The sequence below is a fragment of the Electrona antarctica genome (assembly GCF_951216825.1).
Source record: "Electrona antarctica genome assembly, contig: scaffold_40, whole genome shotgun sequence".
Lineage (NCBI taxonomy): Eukaryota > Metazoa > Chordata > Actinopteri > Myctophiformes > Myctophidae > Electrona > Electrona antarctica.
The window spans coordinates 415,332-441,205 of record NW_027638523.1 but is presented as its reverse complement, the minus strand read 5'-3'; the positions used below and the strand labels follow the sequence as shown (position 1 = coordinate 441,205).

The 25,874-nt window shown below is 42.3% G+C and overlaps 1 protein-coding gene and 1 long non-coding RNA gene across 4 annotated transcripts in view; both read right to left on the bottom strand.

The window, feature by feature from the left end:
• Positions 1 to 286: 286 nt before the first annotated feature.
• Positions 287 to 25,874, bottom strand: part of LOC306917958 (uncharacterized protein) — a 338,291-nt gene continuing 312,703 nt past the window's right edge. The window contains exons 5-9 of one of the 3 annotated variants that reach the window (XM_079530863.1): positions 15,530 to 15,688; positions 14,944 to 15,081; positions 4,796 to 4,933; positions 3,775 to 3,918; positions 287 to 1,666 (exon numbers count right to left, since the gene is read on the bottom strand). In XM_079530863.1, the coding sequence (XP_079386989.1) occupies positions 1,428 to 1,666; positions 3,775 to 3,918; positions 4,796 to 4,933; positions 14,944 to 15,081; positions 15,530 to 15,688 (818 nt within the window). In that variant the 3' untranslated portion in view covers positions 287 to 1,427. The remainder of the gene's footprint in view (positions 1,667 to 3,774; positions 3,919 to 4,795; positions 4,934 to 14,943; positions 15,082 to 15,529; positions 15,689 to 25,874) is intronic. The other 2 variants (XM_079530865.1, XM_079530864.1) reach the window with 2 other exon arrangements.
• Positions 22,649 to 25,851, bottom strand: LOC306917964. Its single transcript, XR_013789272.1, has 2 exons — positions 25,725 to 25,851; positions 22,649 to 25,071 (listed from the first exon to the last, which is right to left on the bottom strand). It is a non-coding gene; the product is annotated as an uncharacterized lncRNA (long non-coding RNA).

The window sequence follows — 25,874 nt, the reverse complement described above, 5'->3', positions numbered from 1 at the left end:
ACACACACACACACACACACACACACACACACACACACACACACACTTCTGTAACATATATTAGTGTGATAAAACACTGCTAGGACATTGGTCTCCCCAAGACCCAGACGTACAAGAACACCCATTATGAGCAAACTGATGTATAATGTATATTTAATAGTGAGAATAGCAGATCTACAATAGTTTACCTATATATAATAAATGGGTGCAGTTGTTGATGTTTGTTTTTTCATTTCTTTCTTGTTTACCTTGAATGTCTGGTTTGGTAATGTGGAATAAGGCTGAAACAAGGCTAAGTTACACTTTGTATTCACTGCACACACCTGACAAAAGAGCATTGATATTAAATGATAGTTAACACTAGCATGTCTGAGAGGTCATTGTTTAACTGTGATGCATATGTGGCTTTGTTATGGTCTGAAGGTACATTATGTAAGATGTAGCTAACACCCCTGATCTACACAAACCCAGCAGCTTGTGAGCACTTTACTGCACCATCATTTACTGCATAGCAATGAACATAATTATTGTATGAATGTTAATGCATAAAACTTGTTAAATGCTGACTCATGTGGACACACACTGATGCTCATGTTGTACTACCAGTAACCTATGAGCTGGAGGGAATAATGCTAGATTAAATAAAAATGAAATTCCATCATGTTGAATAGAAAATAAGATCCATACACAAGATAAAAAATCAAACGCCATCACAATAAACTGTATTTTATGTTGTGTATGTCATGTTGATGTTGTCATATTATACATATAATTCCTCTGCTATGGATCATTGTCATCCTGGATTAGACTGACTGATCATTATGTCTTAAACTAAAGGCTTTTCGCCTGTATGAGTCATCATGTGTCTTTTTAGATGACCTTTGGTAACACAGCCTTTACCACATACTGTACAAGAGAATGGCTTTTCGCCTGTATGAGTCATCATGTGTCTTTTTAGATCACCCGCCTGAGTAAAGCCTGTACCACAAACTGTACAAGAGAATGGCCTTTCGCCTGTATGAGTCATCATGTGTGTTTTTAGATGACTTGTCTTAACACAGCCTTTACCACATACTGTACAAGAAAATGGCCTTTCGCCTGTATGAGTCATCATGTGTGTTTTTAGATGACTCGTCTGAGTAAAGCCTGTACCACATACTGTACAAGAAAATGGCTTTTCGTCTGTATGAATCCTCATGTGTGTTTTTAAATTCTGCTTTCGATTAAACATTTTGCCACACTCTGTACAATTGAAACTTTTCTTCCGTGTGTGACTCCTAATGGAGTCAATTTGTTTCGACGAGTTCAGGTCATGGGACAGCTTGTGCTGTCCTCAATCATCACTGTCATCAGTGTCAGATTCAGAACAGTGTGAAGAGAGGAGCTGGTTGTCACTAGTTGGTTGTGGTGTTACACAGTCCTCTACATCAGCTTGTGTTTTCATGTGTACAGTTGAGGTGCCGGCTACAGGCTCTGTTTTCATCATCATCTTCACTTTTCACTGCTTGTAATGTCAACGCTGATCCACCAGCCTCTTCTGGTCTTTGAAGTAGCTCCACTTGTTCATCTTTAATCTCTGAAGCTTGTGGTTCCTCCTGGACCAGACTGGAGCTCTTCTCCTCTTCAGGTGGAACCTCCTCTTTACACACAGGGACGTGCAGAAAGTCTACAAAAAAATACAATGTGTTACGACCAAATACAAAGTATTCAAATAGGATAACCAGATTAGCTTGTAGAGCTGCTATTTTCGGTGCAACGGATACATTTGGCTTTACACTTTACATTTATATTTTGCCTTATGGCGGCGTTGCTCGCTCAAAGTATCTGACCTACAAGTAAGCTCACAGTGCGTTGTGATGAGACACGCTGTGGACTTTATCTTTCGGCAGCGCGACACTGTCTTCAGAACTCGTTTGAGGTAATGCAACAAAGTTGTAAGAACGAGACGGCATATTATCGATTGTAACATATTTGTCATTTACACACCTCGTTTTGAATGATGTTGATATGGCACTGCACTAGTATAGCCTTTACGTTATCTTGCATGACTTTGATGTTTCAAAAAGCACTGCTTGCTAATTATGACTCATGATTTCACACCTGATTGTGTTCCTTTAAGTCAAGGTCAAGGTCAAGGTCAAGTTTATTCATATGTCCCAAACTGGGCACTTCGTTTTACAGCAGATAGTAAAAGCTCTCAAAGACATTACAAACAGTACAACATACATAACAACAGACATACGTATACATTATCACAAGATACAAATGTTACATTAAATATAAAGTGCAACCAGGGCTAAAGTGCACCAAGTGTAACTACCTCTACCTCCTCCTGCTTCCCTTGTTGATGGCTCGGATGGAGGTAGGTATGAATGAAAATTTGTACCTGTTTGTTTTTGTAACAGGGGTCTTTAACCATTGGCCGGATGGCAGGAATTCATATTCCCGGTATAGGGGGTGAGAGCTGTCTGCTCTGATACATGATGCTTTTCTTAGCACCTGCTCATCATACAAGTAACTCAGGGAGCTGAATTTTGCCCCCACAATTTTACTGGCCCCCTTAACAACCCCGTTAAGGGCATTTTTCTGTCTGACACCAAGGTTACCATACCAGCAAATGGCAGCAAAGGTGAGGACAGACTCAATGAAAGATCTATAAAATAAAATCATAAGTGATTTATCGACCTGAAATTTGGCCAACTTTCTTAGGCAGAAAAGGCGCTGCTGGCCTTTCTTACACACCATTTCAGTGTTGCAGTCGAATTTGAGACGATTGTCTATTATTGTCCCGAGATATTTGTAATTAGTTACAAACTCTACTGACTCGCCATCAATAACACTGCTCTGAGGAGCAGGTGGACATCGACGAAAATCAATAAACATGTCTTTGGTCTTTGTGACGTTGAGTTGTAAAAATGCCTCTTCACACCAAGAAACAAAATCATCCACAACTGGGCCATGTGGATGATTTTGTTTCTTGGTGTGAAGAGGCCTACCACACCCGGAGTGAGCATGTTTTTCGGGGGCTTGCGTTCTTGTATTCTTGTTATCAGACCCTCCCACGTGCTCAGATCAGTCAACGGAGGGAAGCTGGAAGTACATTCACTAAAAACGCCAAGACAGCACTCCACACATCCCAAACTCTTCTCCCTTATGGCTCCAAAACTATGGCTTAGTGGTCCAGGCACCGTGGCCACCAGCATGACAATATGTCGCGGGTTCGAGTCCCGATCCCGAAAAACTTTACTGTGTGTCTTTTCTGCCCATCTCTCTCCCCGTTTTCTGTCTACCTACAGTAAATCTATCAATAGGCAGAAAAGGCAGAAAAGCCCCAACAAATATCTAAAAATAAAAAACAAACAAACTATGGAATGCACTTCCCATTGCAATCAGAACTCCTGACTCACTCCCAATCTTCCGCCGTAGCCACCACTTCAGACTCCATCGTAGTCCGTAGCACTTGCATTAGCACTTGCCCTAGCCTCGACGACCTTACAGGCCTATGCAAAGGCTCAAGTTATGTAACTTAGATGGCATTTTATGTAGACATTGCACATAGTGTATACAGTATACACAGTTTCATTATATACATATTCCACTGTTAGGTTCTTAGCTTACGTATGATTATTGATTTTTTTTTCATGTATTTGATGTATTACCATGTTTTGTTCTTGCTTACTGTAAATTACTCTGGATTAAGAGTGTCTGCTAAATGCCTAAATTGTATGAAACTTTACTACAGGTTTAAACCACAGTAAAAAAAACACTACATACCTATCTTGTACAATTTTACTACAGGTTGAATCCTTGCATCAAACAGTCCATGTCTCTGGTCCATCTCTGGCTGTTCCTCTGACAACGTTGAATGTCTTTTGGAGGCCATCTCTCTAGATACTGTAGACCTCTCTCTGTGGTTCTCTGTGGAAATCACCAGTAGAAAGACCTTTCATTATACTACATATTCAAATCAAACTTTACCAAATCTATTGTCTTGTTCAGTATAAAGGAGCAGTCACTAGTTGTTCAAGTGCTAAAATAATTATCCCATCCTGATGTGAACATCAGCTGAAAATAAATTGTATATTGAATTTGTAAAAGGGAAAGAAAAGTCAAAAAGTAACACAAATAGCCAATCTACAAGCTGCTCAAAACGTGTGGCATCGTGAGCTTGTAAAACATGGTCAAATATTGGACATAGTTTGAATGCTGATTCATCGTGATTAATACATTTTAAACTAAGATGCATCCGATTAAAATGTTTATTCATTTGACAGCCCTACTCAAAATCTATTTCAAAATGAAATAAGTATTTATTTAAAGGACTACTTCACCACTTTTCAACCTATCTTCATATAATAGGTCCTCACTAATAATCATGATAAAATGGCACCATTTTTTTCTACTCAGTCTGTGTCTCATAGGAGGGCTGTCGGCAGTTTAGAAACCGTCTTCCAGTGACATCATTAGGCAGATCTTTTTTAAAACAAGATTTTTTTACAAAAATCTTTAGATTTTCATTATTGTGAGAACGATGGCTTCCATTTTCGCATTGCAACTTTTCAGGAATAGAAAGCCTGCAGTTTCTATTAGCTTGGATTCCCCATCGATGATGTCACTGGAAGATGGTTTCTGAACTGCCCACAGCCCTCCTATGAGACACAGACTGAGTACAAAAAAATTGCGCCATTTTTTTACGATTATTAGTGAGGACCTATTATATGAAGATAGGTTGAAAAGTGGTCTAAGCAGTATTTTTTTTTGCCTATTTGAAAAATGTCAACAGTCATTGACCCACCAGCCTCTTCTTGTCTTTGAAGTAGCTCCTCTTGTTCATCTTTAATCTGTGGAGGTTGTGGTTCCTCCTGGACCAGACTGGAGCTCCTCTCCTCTTCAGGTGAAACCTCCTCTTTACACACAGGAACGTGCAGAAAGACTAGGAAAAAATACAAAGAGACTCTATAAAAGGTTTGAATCTTATCCCTCAATGCGGAGTAGTGGCTGGAAAAAGTATCAATAGATTACTCTTTGGCCACATTTTCCAAAATTGAACATTGATGGTGCGCTGACTGTGCTCTGTGCTGTATGGCCGTTTGTTTACATTATAGCGTTCTCATAGAAGATGTGAGACGAGTTGAATGTTAGGTCTTCTCCAGCAGGTTAGTTGTTGGAATCGCACATTTCCCGTCAGTTGGTGTGTCGGCACCATATATGGTGGTAGGGGTGGGAGAGCGTGTGACATCAAGTGACATCATCAGGGATGGAGATCCCTGATTTCATCAATATTAAGCCCATACTGTAAATGGAGATCCCTGATGTCATCAATATTGGCCAGCAACTCTACATCTGACCTCAAACCCTAAGATCTCCATATATGGAGCTGACCTGTTCTGACATATGTTGATCCTACATCCATCCTTCCTCTTCAATGTCTCCCTTTTGACCGATACCTGTCCATTTAAACTCTAGACGGGCCTGCCCCAAAGTTATTAGTGCAGCCGCGCCCGGCAGCCAGCGGAAACTAGAGTTCTTAACAGGCCCGAAAATTAAGATCTTACCCCCAATGCCAAAGCGCCAGTGCTCGCCCAGCAGTCTGCCGTCACCCAGGTGGATGCGTGCACGTGACGTCTTACTGGTACAGAAGTAGAATTAACTGCAAAGCTTATGTGAACCCATTAATACTTTTACTGCCGAACCGGCGTCCCATTCATAATACAATTTGATCAAAGCAGGGGTTAATGCATCAACGCATTCACATTGTTAATGCTAAAATCGATAACCGATTCATATCGGTTCATCTTTACACTCTCAGTACCGACCCACTTTCACCAATAAAACAAATAAGAGTGATTTAAACAGAGTGGCGCTGTACTGTACTTGTGCTGTAGTACTGTACAAGCCGCCCTCCCTGGTGTGTGTGTGTGTGTTAGGCTGCGCAACAGTGAATCTTGGTAGTCAACAAACGCTATAACGTTATTTCCGTGCTTGGACGGAAAGACAGACCCAGCCAGGGAGTCAGGGACACAAAAGAACAAAATGAAAGCACATCTAGAAACTAAAGCAGTATTTTTTCATTGCATAATTGAAACAGCCAATCAGCTTGATAACAGATTAATGATCCTGAAATAGATATGACAGAGTAGCAGCATCTCTGCCTCCCAGCCTCCACATCAGTGTCCCACACACATTTATATTGGCAGGCAATGTCCACAATGGTAACAACATTGATTTCTGCAGGTCTCCGGTAGGGATGTGTAAAAAAAGAAAATCGATTAGCATAATTCAATATTAATCAATTATCGACAAATAGATAAGCTTCAATTGTGGAAATGTTTTTTATTCTGTTCAATTCAATGATGCACAGATGCAGTGACAATCAAATTATAATCGCATCAATAATCAAATTATTTATTAGTCCAAGTTTTTGTTGAGGAACAGAAGCATGTCCACATGTTCTGGGAGGAGACGAGTGCGCAGCCTGTTAACTAACAGTCCCGCCGCGGAAAACACACGCTCCGATGGGAAAGACGTAGCGGGGATGGCGAGGTAAGCCCTCGCAACACGAGAGAGCTTGGGATATTTGTGTGCATTCGCTTTCCACCACATCAGAGGGCTTTGTTGGGATGGGATGCACGGCTCACGTGAATACCTGTCCAGCTCGGACTCGTCAATTTCATTGGAGAAGTACTCCTCTCCAAAGAAGCTTTCCATCACGTTTGCCCGACGTTGCTTTGGGGGCGGTGGCGCGCGCCGTGGCTCATCTTCATCATCAGCGGAGTTATCATAAGGTCGTGGTGGTGGTGGTGGTGATGATGATGATGGCGCTGCTGCAGCCTGAGCACGCTCTTCAAATGTTTCAAGTACAGTAGCCAGTTTGGCGTTGGCGGCATCTTTAATCTCTTGATTTGTCACAAACCGCATGTGTTTGTGTCGCGGATCAAGGACAGATGCAATGAATGCCACTCTCTTGGCTGTCTCGGTGTTGTGAGGATCCATGCGCCTTGTCAGTGACTCCGACACTGTGCGTTTGAATTCTGCCACCTTGGCTGAATCACCTGTAAATTAAATTCACATTGTAAAGCGTCCATTAGTTTTGTATTGCACCTCAAGAGTAACCGAATTAGAATAAATAGCGCTTTTCTAAATTAGAAAAGCGCTATTTGAATTACAGGTGGTGGTATTATTATTATTATTATTATTATTATGTTACCTTGTCCTTCAGCTGATGGAAGGGCTGGAGCCAGATACTTAGATAGCAGTCTTGAGGTTACTAGATAAACCATGGAGATGGACACACCATTCTCTCCGCTCAGTGCTGTTGTTGCCACCTGCAGCTCTCTCAGGACAGGGATCAGCTCCTCCATAATGTGCCAGCTAGCGTCCGTTGGCTCTAGTGTGCGGGCATCTGACAATTTGGTGACCATTCTGTCTGACAGAACTGCCGAACAGGCCCACCTCTGTTCAACAAGTCTTGCAAACATTTCATAGATCGAATTCCATCTGGTGCGGCAGTACTGTATTAGCTTATGCGTGTCCTGGTGGCTGCTGCCCTCCTCCTCCTCCTCCCGGGCCGGGACACGCATGGCCTCGTGCTTTCCTTTCAGAGCCTGGCTAGCCTTGGTGCTGTGGTGGAAGTGGCTTACCAGTCTACTGGCTGCTGCGACAACATGATTTATGGAATTGATTTTAAAGCCATCATTTATTGCCAGCTGCAATGTGTGTGCAAAGCACGTGCTCGAATCCCAGGTTGACAGTTGCCGTGTGGCGAGAGTGATATTACTGGCATTATCGTGGACACACGCTATTATTTTGTTTTTCAAGCCCCACTCTTGAGCTGCTGTTTTCAGCCCGTCTGCGAGATTCTGAGCCGTGTGACGTTCGGGCATGGCGCGTGTTTGTAACACAACAGCTTTCATTTCCCACTCTGCATCTACGAAGTGACACGTTATTGTAACATATTATTCAACTGTGAGTGAAGTCCATGCATCTGTCGTAATGGCCACTTGGTCTGTGTTGGCTAGAGCAGTTTGAAGACTCTCCTTGCGCTTTTCATACAACTTTTCCAGACGTAGAGTGACGGTTTTCCTAGTGGGAACGCTGTACTCTGGCTCAACGAATGACATTAATTCCCGAAATCCCTTCCCCTCTACGAAGCTTATAGGGAGCATATCTTTGGCCACCATCCTGGTAATCAGTGCCGATATTTTTTCGCTGCGGCTCCGGTCACACTTGCGATAGGGTTGAGCAAAGTCTGTCATACGTGGTTGTCTTGCTGCTCTTGCATCATCTTCGCTGCTACTCACCAATGTAGGGTGCACATTATGGAGATGTGATAGCATCCCTGTCGTGGAGCTATGGTATGCCATTTTTGCATCACATATGTCACACTTGACTTGTTTATCATTTATTTTTGTAAAGTACTGCCAGGCAGAACTGTTTTTGCTGCGTGCCTTCGACATCATTACTTCCTTAACACTTAGCAGCACAGGTTGCATGCATTACCCTTGATTGAGAGTGACGTGAAGGCTACCACCCCCCATCCTGGCCCAGGATGTTTAATATTGTTTACATATGTATCCTCTAAATGCAGTTAGGCCTAATATATTGGCAGGGTTTGTATGACAATATAGCCTTTGCAAAATATTATTTTTATTAAAAACAAAAAGGAAAAAAAAGTGTTTAGCCAATTGATCACCATAGCAACCCCAGCCTAGGCCTGATTAGGTAAATTCCCAACACCTGCTAAATCCTCCAAACATGTATCTTGATTGGAATCAATCTCCACTCACACTCAATGACTCACACTCCTCATGCAGCTACTCAGACACATCCCAGGTACCCAGGGGGCAAAGGGGGTTGACCTGCATTTGTCATAACATACAAAGTTGTCCACCAGAAATAATATCTATGACCCCATAGGATCACAACCTATATGGACAACTCGGTCAATTTTGTTGCGAAAGTCCAATATGGCCGCCCCCAATATTAGCCCCTATTAGTTATAATGGGGGGTGAATAGGGCAACATTTTAAACTGAGAGATATTTCCACGAAACTTCTCAGGTTGATCAATGATATGAATACGAACATTTTTTGTATTGCAAGTTTCCATGAAATCCAATATGGCCACCACAATATGGCCGCCACAATATTAGCACCAAGAAAATAGGTTTTGGCTCTAACTTCTGAACCAGATGAGCTAGAAATGCAAACTTGGTGTCTATTTCATGGTTTCTGACCACGAGAGACTCAATGGAATACCTATTTTTATTATTGGGTGTGTCTGGACCCTTATTGTGCATATTTACAAGATGGTGGCTACCCGAAATAGTGCTTTACCATGATTTCTACCATGATTGTTGACTGTTTTGGCAAACACAAGCAATATTAATCCATTGGCTAAGATTCATGGCACAGAAGGAACATATTTTCTTGAGCTTGCATATTGTCAAAATGGCTGCAAACATGAAAAAGAAAAGAGACATTACATTTCCTGTCAGATCCTATTACCCAGGGGGGCAAACCACCCCTTTTTGGATACCTGCATTTGCCATAACATCAAAGGTTGTCCACCAGAAATATCTATGACCCAATAGAATCACAACCTATATGGACACACCGGTCAATTTCTTTGCTGGAAATCCAATATGGCCACCACAATATTAACCCCCATTTGCCTATAATGCGGGTGAATAGGGCAACATTTTTATCTGAGGGATATTTCCACGAAACTTCACAGGTTGATCAATGATATGAATACCATAATGGTTTGTATTGGAAGTTTGCATGATATCCAATATGGCCACCACAATACTAGCACCCAGAAAATAGGTTTGGCTCTAAATTCTGAACCAGATGACCTATAAATACAAACTCATGGTTTCTAACCACGAGAGATATATAAATATTTTAGCCATAATTTCCCTCTATTAAGTATTATTGTTATGGGGTGTTTCTTTGCAGAAAGACATCCCTCTGGCTGTATTTTGGTTTTGTTCTACTGTTTCTGTTGGCATTTCCTCTGTTTATGTTACGTGCATCGCCAAGCCGGACATCCCTTCACTGAGTATGTATGGTCTCTCAGTGATGGTCCCCTGTCCATCTAGAGCCAGCCTGGCCTATGCCAGAAAATCTGTTCATGTGCCAGGGACTGGAGACAAGATGCAGCAGGAGCTTCACTCCATTCCTGACTGGGGATGCATCACCATTATCTTGGACTCTGGCTGGCATCCTGTCATGAAAGGACGCGATGAGAGAGATCAATGTCCCTGGACAGCCAAACTTGCCAGGGATCTGCCACAGGCCCTCACGATTGACTGTGTGAAAGGCCTTGGTGAGGTCGACAAACACCATATAGAGACCTTTCTGCTCTCTGCACTTTTCTTGCAGCTGGCAAATGGAAAAGATCATGTTACAGGTACCTCTGCCTCCGTGGAAACCACATTGGGATCCAGGGACAACATTCTCAGCATGGCTGATTAGCCGGTTGAGGATGATTCTTGCTAAGATCTTTCCTGTGATGTTCAGGACTCAGGAGGGCTATACCATGATGGTTATCGCAGTATGCCCTGTCCCCTTTCCTCTTGTAAACATGCACTATGGATGCGTCCTTGAAGTCTTGAGGGACTTCCCCCTATCCAGATTACCAGGTACAGGTGCCATACAGGGGGGGGGGGGGGGTATCGTGGCAATATCCTCTTCGGAAATTGAGGACTCTCTGTTTAAGACCTCACTGAAGTGCTCTTCCCAGTGTGCTAGGATGTCACTCTTGTCAATGAGCAGGACACTTGTCAGAGGAGCGGACTGGAGTTGAGCCAGTGGTTTGGGCCCATAAAGAGCACACAGAATGATGCATGCATCTGAGACATTCCCAGTCAGGAATGGAGTGAAGCTCCTGCTGCATCTTGTCTCCAGTCCCTGGCACATGAACAGATTTTCTGGCAGCCTTTGATACAGCTACATGATATTGTCTTGTTCATTGACATAGGCCAGGCTGGCTCTGCATTCCAGTCACTGAGAGACCATCCAGACTCAGTGAAGGAAGGGATGTCCGGCTTGGCGATGCACGTCCCTGCCAGGGATGATTGTCAACATAAACAGAGGAAATGCCAACAAACAGTAGAACAAAACCAAAATACAGCCAGAGGGATGTCTTTCTGCAAAGAAACACCCCAGAACAATAATATCTTTTGTGGTTAGAAACCATGAGTTTGTATTTCTAGCTCATCTGGTTCAGAATTTAGAGCCAAACCTATTTTCTGGGTGCTAGTATTGTGGTGGCCATATTGGATATCATGGAAACTTCCAATACAAAAACATATGGTATTCATATCATTGATCAACCTGTGAAGTTTTGTGGAAATATCCCTCAGTTAAAAATGTTGCCCTATTCACCCGCATTATAGGCTAATGGGGGCTAATATTGTGGTGGCCATATTGGATTTCCAGCAAAGAAATTGACCGGTGTGTCCACATAGGTTGTGATTATATTGGGTCATAGATATTTCTGGTGGACAACCTTTGATGTTATGGCAAATGCAGGTATCCAAAAAAGGAGTGGTTTGCCCCCCTGGGTAATAGGATCTGACAGGAAATGTAATGTCTTTTCTTGTTCATGTTTGCAGCCATTTTGACAATATGCAAGCTCAAGAAAATATGTTCCTTCTGTGCCATGAATCTTAGCCAATGGATTAATATTGCTTGTGTTTGCCAAAACAGTTAACAATCATGGTAGAAATCATGGAAAAGCACTATTTCGGGTAGCCACCATCTTGTAAATATGCACAATAAGGGTCCAGACACACCCAATAATGAAAATAGGTATTCCATTGAGTCTCTCATGGTCAGAAACCATGAAATAGACACCAAGTTTGCATTTCTAGCTTATCTGGTTCAGAAGTTAGAGCCAAAACCTATTTTTTGGTGCTAATAATGTGGCGGCCATATTGTGGCGGCCATATTTGATTTCATGGAAACTTGCAATACAAAAAATGTTCGTATTCATATCATTGATCAACCTGAGAAGTTTCGTGGAAATATCTCTCAGTTTAAAATTGTGCCCTATTCACCCCCCATTATAACTAATAGGGGCTAATATTGGGGGCGGCCATATTGGACTTTCGCAACAAAATTGACCGAGTTGTCCATATAGGTTGTGATCCTATGGGGTCATAGATATTATTTCTGGTGGACAACTTTGTATGTTATGACAAATGCAGGTTTCCTAAAAAAAGGGTGGTTTGCCCCCTGGGTAAGGCACACTTTGGTAGGCCTATAGCCCTGTCCTGTTTGGATGACAGTATTGCCTTTCCAACAGATTTTCATTAAAAAAAGAAATATTATCGATTATTAATTTTCATAATCGATTTCGGGTCCCGTTAACGATAATCGATTTGTCGACAAATCGGACCCATCCCTAGTCTCCGGACATCTCAGCCATTCTCCATCGGAAATGAGGAGGTGGAGAGGGTTTCTAACTTTAACACATTGGCTGCTACAGAATCCGGCCAGGCCTGTTCTTCTGGTGCTATAGGCTTAACATTGAAGGAAGGACATTTTTCGGGGCCCACAGCAAAATGTTCTCCTATAGCGAGAATCACACGCATACATCAAAAGAAAGCTGAACTTGTCCACTTCAATTTAAAAAAAATACATTTTGATTTTATTATCTTCCATTCTGGAGATATTGACCTTTTTGCAACACCTGCTTTTGCCTGGAAGTGGTTATCTTCAACAGCAAGAAGAGTTATGGATGGTTTACAGTCAGAGACATTGACAGGCAGATATAAAAATGAACACAATAAATATGCTATACATCCTATACACCGAATGAAAGCCCTGAATGTGTACTTTTACGAGGAAAACGGTACACATTGATCCCATGTACAGTTTGTCCCATGTACAAATTGGTTATTGATTGCAGCTTGCACCCACCAGAGATAACTTCAGAGAAGACATGGACCTGAACTCCTCAAGATTCGCAAAATAAGGCCTATAGCGACATATAAATACTATATACCGTATGAAACAGAAGACTCTCTGCTTTCATAAGAAAACAACTTCTACTGTAATAATAATACAAATCACCCCCCTGTGAAGTGAGCGGTGCAACTGTCCCATATTCTGTTCTCTACTTATTCAATACAGCTCGCTATATATGGACTGAGGCAGAACGTCATGTAAACCTTTTTATTACAGTTTGGTCTGTGCCCACATTATCAGTGGCTTTTAGTAAAAGCCACTGATAATGTGGGCACCACAGACCAAACTTGAGGAGGAGGAGGATGATTATGATGATGATGATGATGATGATGAGCGCCTCGCCTAATCTATCTCACAGATCTGCTTTCATTGTCTTGATCGCAGTAACATGGGGGGTCATGGGCAGCAAAGTCTTGATCCGTAGGCTATAAAAAGTCCCATTCCACCGTTCGGTTCAGAACTATAGTATAACGGTGAGACGCGTTGTCATTAGCTGATGTTGGTTTGCAAGCTATAGGGAAACATGTATGGGCATGCAGCTAGCTAGCCCCTCTCTGGACACCCCCGGTGAACTTTTCATCGCTCCCCCGTAGGAGCGATGGAAAAAAGCTTCACCATCTCCTTGTAGATCGCTCACCGTTCAGGGGCCGTCGAACGGTGAGCGATCTACAAGGAGATCTCCTTGTAGATCGCTCACCGTTCGGGGGCCGCCTGAACGGTGGGCAAAACCAGGCTGTGATGTCGACATGTCGACAAGAGGACAACTCGACAAGGAAAAAAAGGGCTTCCACAGAACACAACACCACGGTTTAGGATGCAGAAAAGTTCGTTATACATTACAACCGACGCGTTCATTGCGGTCTTATCACTGCAATTATAATGAATAAAAAAGCGTTACAATCACACGTCCGAGCGATCGCCGATTATGACGGTCTCTGCATGGTGATCCGTGATCCCCCAACAGAAGACCTGTAACCCGGCCACTGTCTGTTGTCATGGCGGTCCCTCGATACTGTGGTTCGCTTGTTAGTTCGTAGTATGAAGAAGGAAACATGCATCTGTCCATGTGTTGAAAGTATTCAATAAAAAAGCCCTAGAAACGTATGGATACGTGGTCCGCAAATTATGTGTTACGTTTCTGGGCGTGACTGTGGCCGACGACCTGTCCTGGAGGACCACCATCACCTCTGCTGTGGGGAAGGCACAGCAACGCCTTTTCTTTCAGGATCATTGGGACCAGTCTCCCAGAGATCTTCACCTCCCGCAGCCTACGCCGTGCAAATTACACCCTACAGGACTAGTTCCACCCAGCACACCATCTTTTCCAACGTCTGCCCTCTGGTAGGAGATACCGATCTATCTGGTCCAGAACCAGCAGACTGACCAACAGCCTGTAACCACAGGCTGTCAGGCTGCTGAATGAACAACCTGCCCCCCCGATCCCCCCATCCCTGACCAAGTGTACTGTACTGGACTTGGACTATGCATTGAACTTTGGATTGCTGAACTCTATTGTTATTACACTGCACTAGTACGTTGCACTAGCACTATTGCACTTTGTGAATTATTTATTACAGTGTGTTTATTTGTATGCCAGTGGTGAAGCTCTGAACTCAACTTTCATTGTTTCGTGCAAGCAATGACAAATCTATCTATCTATCTATAGTATGTAAACACAAGGTGAAAATAAAAATTATATTGGAGGAAAAAAAAGTCAAAAAGTAACACAAATACCCGATCTACAAGCTGCTCAACATGTGTGGTATCGTGAGCTTGTAAAACATGGCATAATCTTGGACATAGTTTGAATGCTGATTAATCGTGATTAATATATTTTTAAACTGAGATTAATCTGGTTAAAATGTTTAATCATTTGACAGCCCTACTCAAAATGTATTTCAAAATGTAAAAGTATTTCTTTAAGCAGTATTTTGTATTGCGTATTTGAAAACAGTCATTGACCCACCAGCCTCTTCTGGTCTTTGAAGTAGCTCCTCTTGTTCATCTTTAATCTGTGGAGGTTGTGGTTCCTCCTGGACCAGACTGGAGCTCCTCTCCTCTTCAGGTGAAACCTCCTCTTTACACACAAGAATGTGCAGAAAGTCTAGGAACAAATACAAAGATACTCTTTACTATAAAAGGTTTGAATCTTGTACCTCAGTGCGGAGTAGTGGCTGGAAAAAGTATCAACAGATTACTACTCTTTGGCCACATTTTCCTAAATTTGAACTGAACTTTGATGGTGCGCTTGGCCTAACTGTGCTTTGCCTTTTGTTTACATTGTAGTGTTCTCATAGAAGATGTGGGACGAGCTGAATGTTAGGTCAGTGAGTCTTCTTCAGCAGGAACTAACTGCAGGAATTAACTGCAAAGCTTCAGTGAACCCATTCATACTTTTACTGCCGAACCGTCGTCGCATTTATAATACCATCAATGTAGTCACATTGTTAATGCTAAAATCGATAACAGGGTCATATCGGTTCATCTTTGCACTCTCAGTACTACCCACTTTCACCAATAAAACAAATAAAGACAGAGTAATTTAAACTTACTGAGAGCCAGGTGGTCTTCAGGTTCCTGTTTGTCTTCAGGTTCCTGTTTAAGGTGGTATTCAGGTTCCTGTTTAAGGTGGTCTTCAGGTTCCTGTTTAATATAAACAGTCGTGGCTGGAGAACTGATCTTCACCTGCAGACTGGACTCCACACACTGGTCTGGAATAAAGGAATACAATAAATAACTTAATAAGGAATGTGATGTAATATTAATAACACAAGTAGGTATAATATTGTTGCTGTGAGGTGGAAACCTCTTATGTTACTTTTCAGAAAATTTAAATTAAATGAAAAGCTTGTAGATCGGCTATTTTGGTTACTTTTGGGTGACACCGATTAGGACATTAATTTACAAAAAAACATCAAAGGTTAAATTATGTGAGAGAGAGCGAGTGCATTTTCTGGCACCGGCGGCAGCAGTCTTGACACCCTACCCCAGACCCAAACCTCACAGGGAAGACACGGGTGAATTTGAACTTGCAAAGCATATCGTGAGCCGCGACTGTTGTCGGCAGTTGCTGTGTCGGCCACGAAACGAACCAACACTGCCGCGGAACTCCACTAATCCCCCCACCTTCCAATGAAGGCAGGTGCCGCCCCTCCCCCCGCGTCTGATTGCCGGTGTCGGAGAATGCACTCGCTCCTTCTGAATTATGGAGATACAAGGTTTCTCTGCCCGGCAGTAATGATAAAAAGTAAACCCAGCTGCTATAATAGAACAGTGAGAATCATCTCATTGTTATCAGGATCTCAGGATTCACATGGAAACGGTGAGTTGCCTCACAGAACGTAGACCAGATGTCTCCCTTTGCGTGGGACAGTCCCTCATTTCCAAGACTTTTCAAGCGTCCCACAAAATGAGACCCTGTCCCCCATTGTGACTGACAGGCATCAATGTTCAAATGCCCTAATTGCGAACGAAGTGAGCACTAACTATAGAAGATGGCCAAAACTGTCTGTCTGTCTGTGTGTCACGCTGTAACACCACCCGCCCACCACCAGAGGGCAAAAGATTGGGAGCAAACCAATACAAAATGAAATTGGAACGATACAGAGGTCTGTGTGCGTGTGTCAGTCTGCCACAACAGCTTGTAAAGCTCTCTCATTGTCTCTTTTCCTGATAGATGCATTTTTAAGCCTTTAAAATAACATTAGCAATAATCCCTAAGCTACAGTACCAAGTCAGCCATACGGTATACCACTTATGAGCAAAAAAGTGAGATGCCAGAGGGGGTTAATAACAGAATGATAGGCAATATTAGGCCCATCAGGAAGGCAGGTGCACACGCACGCACGCACGCACACACACACACACACAGTAGAGTGAACAAGGATGAGTAAGCAAAACCACACCTCCAGTCGCAATTGTACACACAGCTGCAATTGGGGTGTGTGTGTGTGTGTGTGTGTGTGTGTGTGTGTGTGTGTGTGTGTGTGTGTGTGTGTGTGTGTGTGTGTGTGTCACACATACCTGCAGTGTGTAGATCGATATCCATATCAACATCAATGTCCAGCACTTTGTTTTGTTTCTCCAGCAGAGTTTCTAGTGTCTCCATCTCTCTCTGGAAGAGGTTGACCATGACCTGAGCAGCCAAACTGAGACGCTCCAACACAAACACTCTGACATCAAGCTTCACACAACAAACATCAGCACCACCACTCTGCTGCTGTTTGTCCAAAACACACAATATGTCCTCTCCCACCGACGTCATGTGTTCATTTATCTTCAGCCATACAGACTCCATTTGACTCCCTTTATTTCACCACGATGAAAAACAACCACAGAGCTAAAGGCTAACAACCACTATGCTGCAGTGCTAACCGCTGGGCACTGTTTTTTTTGGCAAATCTAAGCTAGCAAATATAAGTCTTCCGGTGGACGATCTCTTCAAAATAAGAGTACCCTCTAGAGTATTGCACATTAAAACGATAAATTAAGCATTTAAACGATGCTATAGGACACACATTATGTTTCTGTGTAAAAATAAGTAATAAGTAATGTTTCTGTGTAAAGAAATTAAATTAAAAAGTTATCTAAATGGATAAATGCTATTCACTGGAGAGCATGGACTTTATTAGACCTAGAATGCCTGTGATCATTTAATTAACTTCGTAAATTTTCATGTATCATAGGCATAGAATGGTCGCTACTGTCCCTGGTTGAATTCAATTGTGTGCGGCCTGAATGTGATAAATGCTCCGTTTGTACTCACCCATTAAATAATTCCAAAAACGTGGAGGGAAATATGGTCCTCTAGTTTTATATCCATGTGAAAGTTCTGGCACAAAACGTGTATTTAGTAAATTATCTCCACTTTTTCAAGAGATGCACACGGACGTCTTTCTCTCCGGGCGAGGGGGGGACTGGAATGATCGATGAACTGATTTTAGACGTCATCACCAATTGACAAGGGAAACACAAAAGTTTGGGTCACACAATTGGCAGGTGCCTTGCGATAGGTGCTGGGTAATTAATCACACCACCTGCCAATTGTGTGACCGTGTGCATCTCTTGAAAAAGTGGAGATAATTTACTAAATACACGTTTTGTGCCAGAACTTTCACATGGATATAAAACTAGAGGACCATATTTCCCTCCACGTTTTTGGAATTATTTAATGGGTGAGTACAAACGGAGCATTTATCACATTCAGGCCGCACACAATTGAATTCAACCAGGGACAGTAGCGACCGTTCTATGCCTATGATACATGAAAATGTACGAAGTTAATTAAATGATCACAGGCATTCTAGGTCTAGGACTTTATAAAGTGGACAAAAATCCCTGCTATGTTTCGACTAGTGTGACATACGCACGCGTCCGGGGAGACCTCCTCTACAACACCACACCGTCCGCTAAGCAGCAGAGGTGTAAAACAAAAATTGGCACCAGGTCAGAGGTCAAAAGACTTACCATTTCCAGAATACAGTGGACTAAAGTGGACACTGGACAAAAATCCCTGCTATGTTTCACTCCAGTGCATGGACTAGGGCATTTATCCCTTTAGATAACTTTTTTACGTTATTTAATTACTTATTTTTACACAGAAACATAATGTGTGTCTTCACAATAACTGTAATGTAATAATAATACTATAATGTACCCAGACAGCACTGGGGATCGCTCGATATCGCTGCTACGTCTATAATGAAGCGCTTGGTCGCCCTCTGTTATGAGTGTAGCGTGGATGTATATTTTGGTTCGCTATAGCGACGGCCGAACCGGGCTGAAAATGCGACATTGCAGCTATATCTAAGCGACGGGTGTTTACGTAGGGGGACTTGCATACCCCTCTACCATATTGCCAAGTTTCACGAAAACCGACTGCACGGTTAAGCCAGAAATGCAATTTTGTTTTAAGGGGCCAGGCACTTCGGGCGCGGCCCCTTAAAGACAAACAACTACAATAAGGGACCATAGGCCATTTAGCTTGGCCCCTTAATAACTGAACTGGAGACACCCCCAAAAAATCATGTTTGAACTAGGGACACCCCCCAAAAGAATATATATTTCAAATGGGGCACCCCCCCCCCCCCCCCCCGCCTCTGCCCCCACCCTGCCAAGCAGTAGGATTTGCATTACATCTTGTTTGACCCCCAGGTGGTGAGAGTGGGCGACTGCACCTCCTCCCCATTGACTCTCGGTACAGGAGCACCACAGGGCTGTGTTCTCTGTCCACTCCTGTACTCCCCAACCCTACAAACACCATCGTGAAGTTTGCTGATGACACGGTGGTGGTGGGGCTGATCACCGGAGACGACGAGGCAGCATACAGGGAGGAAGTGACCAACTTAGAGCGGTGGTGTGAGGAGAATCATCTCCTGATGAATGTCTCCAAGACCAAGGATGTCATCGTGGACTACAGGCGGGGGAGGGACCCACATCCTCCTGTCACGATCAACGGCGCTGTGGTGGAGAGGGTGGAAACTTTCAAGTACTTGGGGGTGAACATCCACGAAAAACTGAAATGGGAGGCACACACAACTGTGGTGGTTGCAAAAGCGCAACAACGCTTATATGGTTTCAGACGCCTAAAGAAGTTTGGCCTGAGTCCTAAAATTATAAGGAACTTCTACCGAGGGACGATTGAGAGCCTTCTGACAAGCAGCTTCACCAGCTGGTATGGGAGCTGCACAGACGGGGACCACAAGGCCCTCAGAAGGGTGGTGCGCTCAGCCGAGCGCATCACTGGGTGTCGGCTGCCCAGCATAGAGGAACTGTACTCTCAGCGATGCCTCAGGAAGTCCCTGAGGATCATTAAGGACCCCACACACCCCCATACAGTTTTTTTCAGGCTGCTGCCCTCGGGGAAGAGGTACCAAAGTATCAAAGCCAACACAAGCAGACTAAAGAACAGTTTCCTCCCCCAGGCTGTAAGGCTGCTTAACAAGCCTAAATGAATGAACATTGAACATTCCATGGTATTACGGCCTTGTATACTGATCTGAGTTCCTTAAACTTTTTAAAACTTTTATACTTTTTTACTTATGTGTATTGTGGAGGATCACCCAACATAAGTTTTTCACAATGCTGTACCTGTACATCTGTGTGACAATAAACACCTTGAACCTTGAACCACTGTTCCATATTGTGAAAATGTATTTCTAATCCTTTCTTAGATAGGTGACAATTTGGCCAATTTTGAATATTGTATATTTTCTGTAAAATTATAAAAAAATGAATTACATTTGACGCAGTGATGGTCTCATAATATATTTTTTTCTTGTTTTTAGTTTTTCTTTTGGAGGTTACAAAAATACCAGATAGGCTACTCTGTATAGACTGTGTTAGCAGAGCTGCCATTACAGCGATAAGGAAGAGTCTAGATAGCCTGGAGCTAGTCGGAATAAACAAACATAACGGAGGAAAAGAATGAGGACTCAGCACTTACATTCAGCTCGTGACCATAATAACTTGAGCATCTTTATTAGCAGTGTCATTATAAACACATTGGGTAACAGGCATATCCGGTACTTCCGGTGTGGCACTTCAGAATAAGGGTTTATCATTTATATATATACAGACAATAAAGATCACTGTCACAACAGACTGTCATCATGGGAATTTGTTGCCGCACTAAGAGGTGTTGGTAGAAAGAGTGAGACCACAGCATGTCATGATGGATCAATCCACATCTTTAATGTCAATCCTCCGGCCGGCCGGCCTGCCAGCCAGGAGAAGACCCCCAAAACACTGTATTCTAGGTCCACTGGTGACCATTAAGAAAAGGCAGACACGTGCATAGGCTTCAGCCCCTGCCCCTTTACCCGTCTGTAAAAAACTGCCCTCTTCAGTCCATGAAAGTAGCATGTACTATGGTGAAAGAAATGCAAAATGTGGCCGTTTTAAAGATGTTTTGGCCAATCTGCTAAATCTGCTCAGTTCAAAGCTTGTAGAATGTGTGACTTATATAAATACCACGACAAAATGGTTGTGCATCTGTTCCCAATGAGGCTGCCTGCTCATATCTCACCTTTGGAGGAGAGCTGGCTTGCAGAGCATGGCTTAAAACTTAGGCTGATCGGCTGTGGGGCCAATAGGGCTATACTGTAGGCTACTGTATATTGATCACAACATGAACGCCAGACATGCATGCCTCGGTAACTCCAAATGTCCCGTGAATCATTTAATATTTCATGACGACATATCATCACAAGAACGCATCAGTGGACTTACCATCTGACAAAGAAATTATAGCTGTGTTGTGTGTCCAGATTTGATCCATTTCCCCAGTCATTCCGACATACGACAGTGATATGATATTAATCAAATAATAATCATAAGCTCTGATGAAAGATATCAAGACCCGGCCCACAACAGCCCTGCCAATCAGGCTCAGCCAACTCAACTCAACAGGTTGTGTGTCGGTCTGGCGAGTGGGAGACTGGGATTCAATACCCGCTACCTGCGAAACACTACATCTGCAAAGGGGAGTGAGTGAGCAATTGTTCAATCATTTTTTTTAATAATATTCTTGCCAAGTTGTATTAGCCTTTAGTCTTGAGGTCAAACTTAAATAAATTGCCTTCTTTCTCATTATACGTGGGAAAAGGATATCCTACAGATTGCTACTTTATTAACCAGTGGATCCATCGGATAGGGGCTTGCTTGCCAAAATAAGCTGATCTACAAGTTGTAACGCGGTTCGCAACCGATGCGCTGTTAGCTTGTAGATCTGTCCATTTGTAACATGTTAGTAAGGTGTCCCGACAGCGACCATAAACATCATCACGTTAGATTAAACGGGCGTGTATGTTCTACGCGAGGCAGAACTTGCAAGGTGGAAACGCTTGGTAAAGAGGGAGTCCGCTGAGTGTCAGATTCATGAGCTATATCTTTTTTATATTCAAATTTTCACTTGAGTGCTATAGCGCCACCCTTTGGCCAATGGTTGTGGGCCTCACCGTTTAAAGTAGCATAGCCCTCTACCATATTGCCAAGTTTTGGACTGCACAGTTAAGCCAGAACTGCAAGTTTTGGCAGCCTCAGCCGATCTGCGTTGCTGTACGAACAATAAGGGATCTTTACCCCATCGGACTTGACCCCAAATAGTTATAACAATAATAATAACAAATAATAATAATGGATGTAATTAAAATAATAATAATACCTTGAGTATAGAGCGTCGCAGTCCCGCCTCCTACCCGGGACCAGGAAATGAAATCCAATGCATTATTCTCATAGACATTTCGTAAAGTATTTATTTAAAGACGGTTACGCCACGGACAAAGCCAACTCGAGTCGTGACAACTCATGACAACACAAACAATATTTTGGACCAAACAAATAATTAGAAAGAAGAAAAAAACGGCAGGTTACAACACTTTTTTTGTTGTTTTTCTTCTTTGTAATTATTTGTTTGGTCCAAAATATTGTTTGTGTTGTCATGAGTTGTCACGACTCGAGTTGGCTTTGTCCGCGGCGTAACCGTCTTTAAATAAATACTTTACGAAATGTCTATGAGAATAATGCATTGGATTTCATTTCCTGGTCCCGGGTAGGAGGCGGGACTGCGACGCTCTATAGGTAGTACAGGTTAAAGAAACAAATAAAATAAAAATGAGAAACTGTAGCAGTTGTATGCAGTTTGCAGAATATGAAAGAACCTTCATTCCAACAGACGTAAAATAGTTCTTTATTTAGTCACAAGCTCTTGTTAGTACTTTTACCATTGGTTCAATATTTATAAAACACAGACACATTTAACCACTTTCACTTTCCAAATCCTGAAAAAAAAGAAAACAGAAAGAAACAAAATACTGAAGAAACAAATCTAATGTGCAGGAAAATGTGTTAACATAGCACCACACACGCTGACAATGACAATGAACATTCTAGTATGTGTGGGATACACCCACAACAAATGTGACAAATCTCTGCCAATGCCAAACCTTCTGTTGCCATTGAATTGTTTTGAGTTTCCAAACGTATAAAGGTATAACGTCTGAAACATCCAACGGTATAATTAAACAGTGTTACCATAGAGAAATAATCTACCAAAGACAAAAACTTTCTCTGCCATGTTTATATAGGTTTTACATACAAAAAGATAACAAGAAACTAAATTGTGGTGGTCTTTAAATTCGGATGGTGACAAATAATAACAATAAACAAAAAATAATTGGGCCAAACAAATTAGAAGAAAAAAAGGGGAGGGTAACACTTTGAGTTTTTCTTATTTCTAATTATTTGTCCGGACCAACATTTGTTGTCATTGTCATGATTTGTCACAATCTGAGTTGGCTTTATCCGAGGCTTAAAAGGTCTTTAAATAAATACGTTTTGATATGTCTATGGGGAAATGAATGGGAACTTATCTTCTGGTGCCCTCTTCGTTCTGAAAGGGGCGGGACTGTGACGCTCTATTGTCAGATTATGTGATTCCACTGCTTTAGTATCTATCGGTCATTGTCATCCTGGAATAGAATGAATGATGTTATATCATGTCTCAACTCAAATGGGTTCATGGAGAAAATGTGCATTTATTACTATTACAACTAACCACTTCTTCCCTGTATGATTCCTCCTCATTATCCTCAGATGTGCATTTTGACCAAGCATTTGGCACTAACTGCAACTAAAGGGTTTCCTCCCTGTATGAGTCCTCATGTGTCTATGGGCTTTCCCCTTTCATGAGTCCTTGTGTGTGATTTTAGAGTAGCACTCCTAGCAAAGGCTTTACCGCACACATTACAAGTAAAGGGCTTTTCCCCTGTATGAGTCATCATGTGTTTTTTTAGATGACCACTCATAGCAAAGCCTTTACCACACACGTTACAAGTAAAGGGCTTTTCCCCTGTATGAGTCCTCATGTGTGTTTTTAGATCACCACTCTGAATAAAGCCTTTACCACACACGTTACAAGTAAAGGGCTTTTCCCCTGTATGAGTCCTCATGTGTGTTTTTATATGACCACTCATAGCAAAGCCTTTACCACACACGTTACAAGTAAAGGGCTTTTCGCCTGTATGAGTCCTCATGTGTGTTTTTAGATCACCACTCTGAATAAAGCCTTTACCACACACGTTACAAGTAAAGGGCTTTTCACCTGTATGAGTCCTCATGTGGTTTTTTAGATCACCACTATGAATGAAGCCTTTAATACACACATTACAAGTAAAGGGTTTTTCCCCTGTATGAGTCATCGTGTGTGTTTTTAGATTAACACCCTGAGCAAAGCCTTTACCACACACGTTACAAGTAAAGGGCTTTTCCCCTGTATGAGTCCTCATGTGTAATTTTAGATTACCGATGTGAAGACAGCCTTTACCACACACGTTACAAGTAAAGGGCTTTTCCCCTGCATGAGTCATCATGTGTGTTTTTAGATGACCACTCATAGCAAAGCCTTTGCCACACACTTTACAAGTAAATGGTTTTTCCCCTGTATGAGTCCTCATGTGTGATTTTAGATTACCGATGTGAAGACAGCCTTTACCACACACGTTACAAGTAAAGGGCTTTTCCCCTGTATGAGTCCTCATGTGTGTTTTTAGATTTGCCTTAAGATTAAAACATTTGCCACAGTCTGTACAACTAAAGCGTTTCTTCCCTGTGTGGCTCCTCATGGAGTGAATATGTTTTGATGATTGTAAGTCCTTGGACAGCTTGCTGTTCAAAGACAATCCTTGTCCTTCCACATGTTGTGTCTTGTGTGACTTCAGTGTGTTTAAAGTTGACTGACCTTCACTGGGCTCCTGCCACTCATCACTGTCTTCAGTGTCAGATACAGAACAGTGTGAAGAGAGGAGCTGGTTGTCACTAGTTGGTTGTGATGTTCCACAGTCCTCTACATCAGCTTGTGTTTTCATGTGTTCGGTTGAGGTGCCGGCTACAGGCTCTGTCTCTCTGTTTTCATCATCATGATCATCTTCACTTTTCACTGCTAGTAATGTCAACGTTGACCCATCAGCGTCCATTGGTCTTTGAAGTAGCTCCTCTTTAATCTGTGGTGGTTGTGGTTCCTCCTGGACCAGACTGGAGCTCCTCTCCGGTTGTTCAGTGAAAACCTCCTCTTTACACACAGGGAGGTGCGGGACGACTAGAAAAAAGACACAAAGAGAGAACAAGAACATTTACTTACTTGTCCAAGTAAAGATTTTAGAAGACATCTTTTGTTTGTATTGATTATAATGTTGCATTTAAATAGTTACAAATAAGTAATACGTGTTCAACAGAAGGTTATGAAAAAAAGAAAAGACAACTGAAACAATTGACACAAACTCAAACTGGTTGTTGGAAGTTTCAACAAACATGTTCCAATAATACAATGATTTTTGAGTGTGTCATACATATAGTGTGTAGTGGTGACTACAGGTCTCAATCTTGAATTGATGCATGATTTGTATGAATGCAATAATATCAAAAAATTACAATTTCTAAAAAAAACAAAAAAAAAAACATTTTTACTAGGACTCCCACCCGTGGGTCCTGGGACCCACTGCAGACCTAACAACATCACTGTGGTACATTCTGTTTCCTAGACAGGCTCTCTACCCATTCAGCTATGTCTGTCCCCTCTAAGGAAGGACAATATCATTCACTAGAATGTGTATCTGCGATGGTTAAAATGGAGTTTGAAGTTACAATGGGCTTGTCTGATAAAAATAAATATAGTAGACGATAACATTACCCACAATTATTTTGAAAGTGAAATATCCCTTCATGTAAGTAAGTAAACAAAACAGCACATACCTATACGGTACAACTTTACTACAGGTTGCATCTTCGCATCAAACAGTCCACGTCTCTGGTCCACCTCTGGCTGTTCCTCTGACAACGTTGAATGTCTTTTGGAGGCCATCTCTCTAGATACTGTAGACCTCTCCCTGTGATGCTCTGTGG